General features: G+C 35.9%; 1 protein-coding gene across 1 annotated transcript; it reads right to left on the reverse strand.

The window, feature by feature from the left end:
* Positions 1–9,193: 9,193 nt before the first annotated feature.
* LOC113279594 lies at positions 9,194–9,952 on the reverse strand. Its single transcript, XM_026528274.1, has one exon. It carries the CDS (start codon positions 9,950–9,952, stop codon positions 9,194–9,196), a length of 759 nt encoding a protein of 252 aa, XP_026384059.1.
* Between the last annotated feature and the right edge of the window lie 2,958 nt (positions 9,953–12,910).

Raw genomic sequence — 12,910 nt, forward strand, 5'->3', positions numbered from 1 at the left:
AAGCTCTTTCTTCAGTTCCTATCTCATCCACCATGTCGTCTCTCCACCGTGGTGTGGGCTCAGTACTCGCGCCCCACGCTTGATCCCAAGTGATTAGTGGATCCGTTGCTGGATCTAAGAAGGTTAAGTTACCTAAGAGTTTGAACCTTAGGAGTTCTGACTGTTAGAGCATTGATCGGTCGAACTCGCATGCGTTGCTATCTCAAGCATGTTTGTCAATGTTAGTGACCAAACTATAAGTCTTGATTTCTAGCCTACATAGCTAAAGATCTCGGACTAGGATAGAAAGTGTAGTTGAGCTCAAGAACTCCATGGCAATCATAATATAAGACGAAGGACTACTCAAGGAACTGGTGGATCTTCATCGACTAAAAGGTATGTGGAGACTTGAACTTATCTGTCACTCAAAAGTCTATTTACTCTATCTCCTACTCTTGATACAAAAGTCGTTTTGATATATAGAATTTCATTATGTACATTTGCTATTTCGAGCCGAGTTTATCTCGCCTATCTATTTCTCGAAATATGTGTTGGTAAGCTTTCGCTTTAGCCGAATTCATCTTTACCTAGTGACGAAAGTCATGTTATGTTTCAATCACTTTGAAAATTGCTCTGACAAAAATTGGTCTATGAATAACGACTATATCCATCCTCTGAGAATATTTCAATGATTGAAATGAGAGTTTAGATTACATAACCATTGGTAGGATATAAGCATTGTTGTGGAAACACATATATGTATAAGTCCTTATTCCTTGAACCAAAGTTTGCGAACTTTGTTGATCAAGAGAAATGGAAGTGGCGTGAGCCAAGTCCGCGAACTGGCGGAAGTTCTCGACCCGAGAATTTCTGCTGGAGTTTGTGAACTCCTTCCATGAATATTGAATCTAATCAGGTTTTCATCTAACGGTGAATATTGAATGCTTTGTTACCAAGATAACATTGATTGCAAACCGTGATTTGAAAACTATATAAGGGAGAACTCTAGCAACTGGGAAACCTAATCCCCACACCTTACGTGTGATACTAGTTGCATAGCTAGAGTCGATTCTCCTTTAACCTTTGGTTTCTTCTTCTAAACCAGGTTAACGACTTAAAGACTTCATTGGGATTGTGAAGCCAGACCGATACTACTTTTCTTGTAGTTGTGTGATCTGATCTTGCATCTTCTATTGTTACGAGTACGATTGTAATAATTGGCTCGAGATTTTATATCTCCGATAGGCAAGATAGAAAAGTAATCACAAACACTTCGTCTCATCGTTTGTGATTCCACAATATCTTTTTTCGCTGCGTCGATTAAGATTATTTTGAGGTGATCAATAATACTAGACTGTTCTTCGGGAATATAAGACCGGTTTATTGATTGGTTCATGTTCACCTGAATTTATCAAAATACGGAACAACTCGTAGGTATATTCGTGGGAAACGGATTTATCCATTACGGTAGACTTTTCTGTGTGATACAGATTTGTTTATTAAAGTCTTCGACTTTGGGTCGTAGCAACTCTTAGTTGTGGGTGAGATCAGCTAAGGGAATCAAGTACATAGCATCTTGCTGGGATCAGAGGCGTAGGAGGATAATTATACCTTGAATCAGTGTGAGATTTATTGGGGTTCAATTACAGTCCAGACCAAAGTTAATTTGGAGTAGGCTAGTGTCTGTAGCGGCTAAATACAGTGTGTGTTCAATCTGGACTAAGTCCCGGGGTTTTTCTGCATTTGCAGTTTCCTCGTTAACAAAATTCTGGTGTCTGTGTTATTTCTTTTTCGCATTATATTTGTTTATATAATTTAAATATCACAGGTTGTGCGTTGTTCAATCAATTAGAATATCCGACCTTTTGGTTGTTGATTTAAATTGATTGACACTTGGATATTGGTCTTTTGTACCATCCAAGTTATCTCTCTTTGATAAAGACTCGCAGATTTCTATTTGCTTGAGTAAAGATCAAATCGAGAGATTGAGATATAAACTCTTTGATATACTTTTATCTAAATTGAGTCTGACTGTCTAGTTTATTCTCTAGAAAGTATATTGGAGTTTGTCCATACAGATTGCTAATCGAATTGTTGGGTGTGGTTGTTGTACCCCCGCTTTTTCAATTGGTATCAGAGCAGACAAACACGTTTAAGACCTTACAAGTCTGTGTTTGTAGCGATCTGACTCTATGGATAGAGGTGATATCTCTATTAACGTACCACCAGTCTTCGATGGGTCAAATTACTTATGGTGGAAAATTGCTATGCGAGCTTTTCTTCAAGCGCGTGATTATCAATCATGGGTATATGTTGTTAATGGCCATAATCCTCCCATTGTGGCAGTTGGAGATGTAAACATTCCCAAACCTATTGGTGAATACACCCTTGCCGAGATAAATGCTGCAAAGCAAAACTCCGACGGTTTGAATGCCATTACCCCAAACCTTCAGCACCATGTGACTAATTGCACTAAGTCGCAAGAAGCTTGGGATATCTTAGAAACCGTTTTTGAAGGTAATACCAGTGAAAAGGAAGCTAAGCTTCAAAACCTTAATTCCGATTGGGAAAACCTTCGTATGGCAGATGAAGAAACATTTGATGAGTTTAATCACAAAGTGTCTGAAATTGTTAATGCATCTTTTGCATTGGGTAAGACTATTCCTGAAAAGGACATTGTGATGAAAATTCTCAGATCGCTGCCATCCAGATACGATTCTAAGAATCATGCCATCGTTGAGGGAAATAACCTTGATAATCTTTCCAGAAATACGCTGGTTGGGAAGCTTAAGATATTTGTGTAGTTGCAGGAAATCCTACAACACACCCCTTGTATTATCATGACTATGATTTCTAGATCTAAACTTATTTGATATGAAAATAAAGATAAAGATAATGAAAATAGAAAATAAGACACAAGATTTACGTGGTTCGATCAATGTGATCTACATCCACGGGGTTAGGGATCTTCACTATGATTGTTTGTAATTACATATGGATTACAATTGAGACTCCATTAATGAGTATTTGGAGCTCTTGGTTGAAGAAGGAAGAAGAAGATAATAATAAAAATTCTGCTCTCTCTCTCTACAAATGTGTCCTCTATAAAGTGTCTCTCTCCTTTTTCTTTTTGATTATCCTCCTTTCTCTCTCTTGCCTTTCTCTTTATATAGGTATTTACATAATGGATGACAACTCATATATGGTGGGGTACAGCTAACATTTCCCCTAATTTCGGATCTGGATTGCGGTATTTTCGCAAACTTACAAATGTTAACTTCGCAAACATCCTAAATTTCGCACGATCATCATACTTTTTCTCACGTTTAAGCTGATGTCATCTGTTATGTCATTTCTGAAATCATACTGCGATGTCTTCGTGATGTATTGCTAGTAATTTCGCAAGCATGTCGTTGTTGCGAGATTCTGATCCTACATCTTGCCTCTTTTTTCTTGAATATTGCTTGAAGAGCGATCTTTAAGGAAAAATCCACTTTGTAGTAGTAGTTGTTGGAGGAACGAGCGAAAGAATATTGGACTTGAAAAGTACGTACTTGCCTCTATTCTTTTGTGAAGTTCCGGAGCGTTGCAAAGTAAATAAGAAGTGTCATCTCTTGAAGTATGCGAAGTATGAAGTATCCTTGAAGAAGTATGAGAAGTATTCAATCCTCGAAATATATAAGAAGAATTTTGCGAAGTAAATAAGAAGTATCCGTCCTTGAACAAGTATTGCCTCTATTCATGCGAAATTATTACTCCATTTTTGGTGAGGATTCTTGTTGTTCATTAGCGGACGTCCATTTTGGAAATGATTCTTGCCGAGGAAATAAAGAACATAAAACATTTTCTTGGTAATCCATAGTTGCCTCTGTTCTTTATCTATGAGGGTAGAATCTTTGAGAAAATGTTGAATGTTCGAGTTGTTTCTTCATTCTTATCTTTCCTCTGTCTCATGTTTTGTGTTCATGTGATAGTATAATCTCTTCAAGTTGCTTATAATTGTGCGAAATAATTGAGCGAGATAATCACATCATTAGGAAAAACCACATTCTGCGAAATTCTGACACATTCTACGAAATTTTGAATCATTCTGCGAAATTTTGAATCATTCTGTGAAGTTATGAATAATTTTGCGAAATTATGAATAATCCTGTGAAATTCTGAATAATCCTGAATAATTCTGCGATAGTATTGCGAAATTCTGCAGTATTATTCCGTACAATTTTGTAAAGTACTTGTGCGAATATAATGCTTATGTGATGATTATGTTATGAAATGTGTATGCGATGTTTATGCCATGAAATGCTTATGCAATGCTTTTATGATGCGAGTATGATGCTTGTATGATGAGAATGCTTATCTATTGCAATGTATAGTTAATGTTTGTGTTACTTAGCTCATTTTGCCGTCTAAAATTGATGTAGATTTAAATTGCTTCCATTCTTCATTTCTCTTCCTTTTTCTTTAGTGTATGCATTCCTCTTCGTGTAGTTATTGTTCCTCACAAGTTCTTACTTGTGTTTCACCTTCCTTTTTTTTTTTTGCTCAATAAAAACCATTTTATTACTCATTATGGCCAAATACAACCAACTAAAGAGTTTACATCAAAAAGAGCCACCAAGGCCCAATAAAATGGAAAACTCAAAAGAAAAAATAAGGCAAACTCACTCCTAAAGTCCAACTGTAAAAACATAAGAATTTTTTTTTTAGCAAAACCTATAGTAAATATGCTCAGGTGATTCCAAAACTAGGATGAAACTTGGTTTTGAATTGAAAATGATCTTTCCCCCTCTCACCAATCCTGCACCCTTCTTTGCCATGGAGTCAGCAGAGAAATTTACTTCTCTCAAGCTATGTACAAGTTTGATATTATTCAATAGATCCTTTAATCTCTTCCATCTTACCTGCATGAACCAAGGCAGTCTTCCTGACATGTATGCACTCACTGCTGCTTTAGAATCAGAGTTGATACATATATCAAGTTTGTTATTCTGTATTGCCCATTCATCTGCGCCTGTAATAGCCATTAATTCTGCAATGTAATTAGTTGCAATTCCCAGGCCAGTAGCTTTATCATATATACAACCTCCCATTTCATCTCTGCACACAAAACCATATCCTGCTGCACCTGGATTGCCCCTAGATGACCCATCACAACATATGAGTATCTGATCTCTTGCAGGTAAAAAGAAACTCACTTCAATAATTCTTTGAGGCTTTATTGGTTGATGTTTAAGATCAAAATTCTTAAAGACCATGTAATCATAGCTACACTCCCACATAAATTTTTATTCTCACTGCACAGTCTTTGTATACTGTTTTATTCTTCTCTTGAAATTACCCAAGTTTACTTTCTCTTCTTCAAAAATTCTATTCCTTAAGAACCATAGCTCCATCATTGTAATGGAAGCAACCAGTAACCATATATCCTTTACAGCTCCACTTTTATTCTTTGCAAAGTTCATAACATCTTCATATGATTCAGGGTTGCAGAACAAGAAGATACCACCTAGCCATTTCCATATTATCTGACTGAAATTACAAAACCATAATATATGTTCAAGATTATCAGAATCAACACCACACATATAGCACTTTGATGCTAAACTGTAACCCTTGCTTTTTCTTTTTTCATCAGTTGAGCAGATACCCCTCACTATCTTCCATACATTGCTTGCTGTTGTTGGATGAAGAGTAGGATGCCAAACATGTCTTGCCCATGTCACTTTTGATAATGCTCTCTAATACATTCAACAGCTGAGTGTACTGTGAATTCACCTGACATAGTTCCAGTCCAAACCTAGTATCTTTTGTTTTTGATAAACAGGTAATTCTTCTACTTGAAAATATTGAAGCATTCTAGAAGGAATCAGCCACTCACCAGCAACAATCAACTCTGCAACTTTCATGTTTTTGTTCTGCATCATATATTCATCCTCTTCATATATCTCATTAAGTGGTTTATCTTTTATCCAAGCATCACTCCATACTGATATTTGCTCACCTGAACCAGTGATCCATCTAGTATGTAACTTTACTTCATCTAGTACCCATTTCAAACCTGGCCATACTGAAGACTTTTTAACCTGAAATCCATTCACCATCTGCCTTTATATACTTTGCTCTCATAAATCTTGATTCAACTTCAGAATTTTGTATCTTCCATACTAATTTCATCAGTAAAGCCTTGTTTATTACTTCCATTCTCCTTATGCCCAGACCACCCTCCTCCATTGGTGAACATGTTTCATTCCACTTTAAAGTTATACATTTTCTCTCATATGGATACCCTGTCCATAGAAAGTTTCTTATAAGTTTCTCACAAGTTTTCATTACACTTGTAGGCCACTTATAGACTGACATGTTATAAATGGGAATGCTGCACAAAATTGATTTGATAAGGGTTAGTCTGTCCTTGAATGATAACATCTTCCAAATCCAACCAGTTAGTTTGTTCTGTATCATTTCCACCACACTCCAAACTGTACTTGACCTCACAGCTCCTGGTTTCAAGTTTACTCCCAAATACTTGTCTGGGAATGAAGAAAGATTCATTTGAAGCTCATTAGCAATTTGGTACTTCCTTGTTCAGTTACTCCTCCTACAAAAAGCTTGCTCTTCATTTGATTTATGACTTGGCCTGAGGATGATTGATAATCACTTAATAATTTCATCACCTTTTGTATATTCCTTTTATGCCCATTGAAAAAAAGAAAAACATCATTTGCAAATAGAATGTGGGTAGGGTGTACTCCTTTGTAGTTAACCATTGGAGCAATCCTATTTTACTCAACCATTTTGCTTAAACTCCTGCTCAAAACATCCTCAGCTAATACAAACAAAATTGGTGATAATGGATCACCTTGTCTCAACCCTCTACTCACTTCAAAAAAACCAACTGGACCTCCATTCACTAAGACAGAAACTCTAGTTGAAGTGAACAATTGATGTAACCATTTTATGTACTTTTGAGAGAAACCAAATTTTTCCATAACTTCAAATAATAATTCCCAGCTTAATGAATCATATGCTTGTGTTATGTCCAATTTTAATCCTACATTTCCACCTCTCCTCTTGGTATCTAATTCATTTATCATTTCAGATGCTAAAACAATTTGTTCTTGAATGCATCTGTTTTTTATGAAGGCTCCTTGTTGTTCAGACACTAATTTCTCCATAAACCCATTCATTCTTGATGTCATTATCTTTGTAAATATCTTGAAGCTGAAATTACTCAATCCTATTGGCCTAAATTGAGTTGGTCTTCTAGCACATTTTACTTTAGGTAATAGGAATAAAAAATTAGAGTTGAGTCCTCTTGGAATAATACCTTTTCTCCAACAGTATTGCACATGTTTTATAACACCTTCTCCAATTATTTCCCAAGCAAACTTGTAGAAAAAACCTGGAAAGCCATCAGGCCCAGGAGCACTATCAGCATTTAGAGAAAAAATTGCATCTTTGATTTCCTGGCCTGAAGGAATGCTCTCAAACATCATGTTGTCTTCTGCATTTATAACCTCTGGGATTGTATCAAAAATTCCTTCCATGAAGTTAACTTCCTTGAATTTGAATTTCTCCTTAAAATGATTCTCAAGAGATTTTGCAATCAAAAACTGTTCATTTATGATGGATCCATCTTCATCTTCAAGTTCAGTTATAGTGTTTGCAGCATTTCTAATCTTGATTGAAGTATGAAAGAATCTATTATTAGCTGCGCCCTCTTTTAACCAACTCACTCTTGCCTTCTGTTGCAATATTGAATGATGTTGCCTAGTTAATATCTCTTGTTTTCCTCTTGCCACCACCAGATTGTTTAAAAGTGAGATATTACTTGGGTCTTGGTCTGAAAGAATTGTAGCATTCAAAACTTGTTTTTCAGCATCTTCCAATTTGATTATAACATCCCCAAAGACACTCCAATTCCATTCCTTAATTCTTACTTTCATATTCTTCATTTTTTTCATAAAAACAAAAACAGGATTACCTTGCAAATCTTCATTCCAAACTTCATTGATTAGTCTTTTGAAATCTTCATGCTCCAGCCAAATCTTTAGAACTCTAAAAGGAATATTTTTAGGTTTAGGCATCATTACACAAGACCCCAAAAGTGGACTATGATCAGATATATTTCTTATTCCAACTTTGTAACACCAAGTAGGATATTTCTCAATCCACTTGACATTATACAAAGCCCTATCCAAAGTACAAACAATTCTTTTTATACCTGCTCTGTTATTACTCCATGTAAATTGTAGATCCGAACTTGGAGCTTGAACTAAACTATAAAAATTGATCACTGCATGGAAATCTTGCATAGCTGCTCTTAAAGGATATCTTCCCCCTATTTTTTCATCTGCACTTAAAACTGTGTTAAAATCCCCAATTAGCATCCAAGGTAAATCCATGGAATTTATTACCATTAATTCATTCCATAATTCTCTTTTATCAACTGTAAGTGAAGCTGCATGAATTCCAGAAACTAGAACACCACCAACATTCACAGTAATCACCTGACTAGTTATTGAAATCACTTTTGGTTCATTTATAGAAGTACTCCGGAAAAGCCAAATATTTCCTTTAATACCATCTATTGAATTATGTATTACTTTTTGATTCATACCTGCTAATTTAAGACCTTTGCAGTCATTAGAATTCCATTTCACTTTTGGCTCCACCACCCAAACTAATGTAGGACTAAAATTTTTAACTAAACTTCTTAATTTATCTTTGACTCTAGGTCTTCTTAAGCCTCTGATATTAAAGAAGATTGTCTTCATATAGAAGGTTGAGATTGAGAAGTAGCAGGACTCCTCACACCTTTTTTCTTTTTCACTAAATTTGTTCCATTGTTTTTTCTTGTTGTTATAAAACTGATGTTCTTTGGTTTAACCACTTTCTTCACAACTTCTTGAGTTCTTTGTTCCTTGTCAGTACCAACCTTAATCTTATTTATCACTGAAGTACTACTAGTGGCCACATCTAATAATTTGTTTACACTCAAGGGAGGAAACTCATCATTCTCTAAACTTTGTAATATATGAAATTTACCTGAATTTTCATGTTCTTGAGAATCGACTGCACTTGGCTTCTCTATTGGAGAGATTATATCATCTACAATTTTATCTTCAATTAAAAATTATTTCTCCACTCCATCTTCAGTTGTTGTTCTTGGGGTATTGCAAATATCAAAACCTATAGGAGTTATAGTTTTCTATTTAAGTTTCCATATTTTCCTCTGCACTTTAGGAACTTCATCAACATTATCAAGCTGCTTTTGTTCTTTTTGATGCACTCTGCATTCAGTAATTAAATGCCCTACCACTTTGCAATGACTGCAAAAACTAGGAATTTTAGGAATCTGTACTTCTTGCTCAAAACTTCCATATTTGGTTTTGACTAAAACATGATTAGGAACCTTGTTAGCTAAATCCACTTCCACTAAAACACTGGCATAGTACCCAACTTCCCTTTTTAGACTTGTTTCATCTACTTTTATAGCTCTTCCAATAGCATCACCCAAGGACATTAGAATCTTTTCTTTCCAATATTCAATTGCCAATCCTGGAAAGTTCACCCATACAAAAGCTGTAGTAGTTTTCTGAGCAGCGGGATTAAAATTTGGCTCCCAAAGTCTTAGTTTAAGGATCTGTGAATCAATTTTCCACCAACCATTCCATATATACTTCATATCTTTTTCATTTGATAATTTGATGATGAAGAAACCTTTTCCAAGAGGAATCAATTGATAATCACCTGTTAATTTCCATTGTTTCTTCAAAGCTTCTTCAGCAGCAGCAAATTTCAATTTAACAAAATCTAATCTACCAATTAGACTAAAATTCCATTCACCAATACTCTCATCTATTTCCTCATCAGGAATATATAGAGATGGTACTGAACTTGTAACTCCATTATCGATTATCTTCTCAGAAAAGAAACTGAAGTTAGGGTTATTCAAAACTGATCCCATTTTAACCAAAAGAGATCAAACAAATCCCCCGAAATAAAACAAAACAAACCCTTCCGACCAACTAATTATCCGTTACTAAGTTCTAAAATCAAAACAAAACTTATCATTGGATTCAGCAACGAAAATCACCTGAATTTATTGCAGAAGAAATCGAAATCCGATGAAAAAAACGAGAAAAACAAACACCGAGTTCGTCGCCCGATTCGCAGAGCTCAACTCGCCCGATTCAGAAAAACCTTATTATTGAAAGGTCTATCTTTAAAGTAGTCACCTTCCCTCTTTCATGCACTATTAGTATCTCATAACAGTATGATCATAATATCAAGTTTGCGGCCTTTTTACTGCCTCAGTTTCATTTCCATGTACATATTCGCAAGCTTGTTTGCTTACATATAATCATTTTCGCAAGCTTACTTGCTTACTCATTTTCTTATGTGGTCTTATTTTGCCTTCCTAGTTAAAGGTCTTGTTTTGCCACCTCTTGTCATTGCGAAAAAATCGCAGGACGTCTTTGCACTTTCATGCAAAAACCCATTGATCTTGCCTTAAATTTTTCTTTTGTATTATTGCCTCTTCAGGATTGTTGCGGCAATATGACAGGCCTAAATATTCTTGCGAAAATAAAGCCCCATGACATTGCCGTCTTGCGACGAAATCGTAGGACGTCTTTACACTTTCATGTAATGACCCATTGATCTCGTGTTATCTTCTTCAGGATTGTTGCACAAATATGACAAGCATTAATACCCTTGCGAGTAAAAAGCCTCATGACATTTGCGTCTTAAGACACTTATCAGCTCCCTAATGGAGGGTGCCGCCCTTATCTCCCCCCTGGTTGCCCCTTCAAGGATGCGTACTTCTACCATACAAGGTTAGCTCCTCCCATCTAGTCTTAACAACAACCAGTTGTTTTCGCAGCCTCTTATCCCTTTTGCCTATAAGGCTTATGGTTACGAGACTGCACCCTAAGTGGGGTTTTCTTTGGGCCGAGTGCAGTATAAGCCAAGACTTGTCAAGAATGGCAAGGTACGCTCCAGACCCCCTGGCACTCTTGACTCAACCGTGTACCTCGGCGCCTTGATCAGATTCTGCACTCCTTGGGAGAGTCCTTATTACCTTAGTCGCCCAACCTAAGTCATAAGCTTAAGCTGAGAATCCAAGGTGCCTCTCCCAGATGGTCTTTATTGACCCCAAATCTCCATGACTCAGGTTCCGGGGGTGGTGTAACCTTTCCTTGAGCTATGCAACAGGTACCCCCTTATATGACGTACTTTAGGTCTTACATTTTCCTCTTGCGAAATTGTATTCGCGAACTAGGGTGTACGCCATAAAGGTTCGCCCCTTTCTCTTTTTGTTTCTGCGAAATTTTCGCGTTTCTTTATTCTCTCATTCGTCTTTTCATTTCTGTCATTTCTTTCATCCATTCTCATAATATCATATCAGTTGAAGCAAAATAAATATTCAAGAGAAATTCTAATACATTGTAATTCTGAAATCTTTGTAGTTGTGAAATCTTTGTAATTCTGTGATTGTATCGCGTTTTGTAAATCAAATCAAAAATCTTTGTATTCTCTGCAAAAGAAATATTCTAGAGAAACATATAAATTGAGTTTTCTTAGTTTTCTGTAATTTTGAAATCTCGAAATCTTTGTAATTTTGAAGTCTTTGTAATATTGAAATCTTAGTAATCTTTATAATCTTTGAGATCTTGAAATCTTTGTAATCGTGCGATTGAATCTCTTTTTGTAAATCAAATCAAAAATATTTTTATTCGTTCTTAGTATAAAGTAAAATGTTCAAGGAAGTGGTACTTATCTTTAATGTGAGTCGTTTGTTGTTGTCAAAGAAGTGAATAAATGCCTTGAAATGTATGAATTTCGCGCAGCAAAAAGAAGTGTGAGAAGTGATACTTGAACCCTTGACTTGCTTCTTGGATTTTCTCGCACCATACCAACTGTGCTAAGCCTCTCTTGCGAAATAATCAAAGTTCTTGTGAAGTAATCAAATTCCAACCGTGTGAGAGGCACTTCTTTATAAATTTCGCGTAACAAAAATAAACATGCGAGAAGCGAGAATTGATCCCGCGACCTGCTGCTTGCATTCATGCCTCCTGACCAACTGTGCAAGCTTCTTATTTTCGAAATATCTCTGCGAAATTATCACCAACTCTCTTCTGTGCGAAATAATTAAAGAAATATCTGTGCGAAAAAAATACGCATGTGTTGGGACTTGATCACACGACCATGAACTCATTAACTTCGCAGATGACCAATTGTGTTGCCTCTTGTTTGCGAAATAATGAAACAATATTACGAAATTATTCATTTTTTTGCTCTCTGTAAAAAAGAAGAAAACTATGTTCGCAGGCAAATTCGAACTTGCGACCACGAACACACATACTGCTCTCTGGACCAATTGTGCAAGAACCTCTCTGCGAAATTCACGCATAACTTTTTTCCTTATTCTTTTATTCTCCCATGCAAATGAGAAGAAAATGAAAAATATGTGTCTCTGCGAATTCGAACCCGTGACCTTTTTATTGTTCGCTCAGCCTTGAACCATTTGTGCGAATTTCTGTTTATGATAGAAATTGCAGCATCTGCCTCTTATCTTTTCTTCGTCCTTCCTTAACTTCTTTCACATTTGCCTTCATCTCCTGAACATGAAAATCTTCCGTTGAAACTTCCATTTTTTCCTTAAATTTCACCACAACAACTAATTTTTTCTCTCACTCTTTTCATGTCTTTGAATTGTTGATGATGTTTACTCCCTGAAAGTGTGATTTCTTCCATAAAATTTTCATTTTTGAAACTAAACTTTGTAGATCTAGAAAAATATGAACAATAGCTAATCTTCATGGAAATTTTTTGAACCAACAAGCTACAGGAGGGATAAATCCTTTACTCCTCCCTGTTTCTAGCGCCAAAATGTAGTTGTAGGAAATCCTACAACACACCC

This window comes from Papaver somniferum, chromosome 5 (genome assembly GCF_003573695.1).
Source record: "Papaver somniferum cultivar HN1 chromosome 5, ASM357369v1, whole genome shotgun sequence".
NCBI lineage: Eukaryota > Viridiplantae > Streptophyta > Magnoliopsida > Ranunculales > Papaveraceae > Papaver > Papaver somniferum.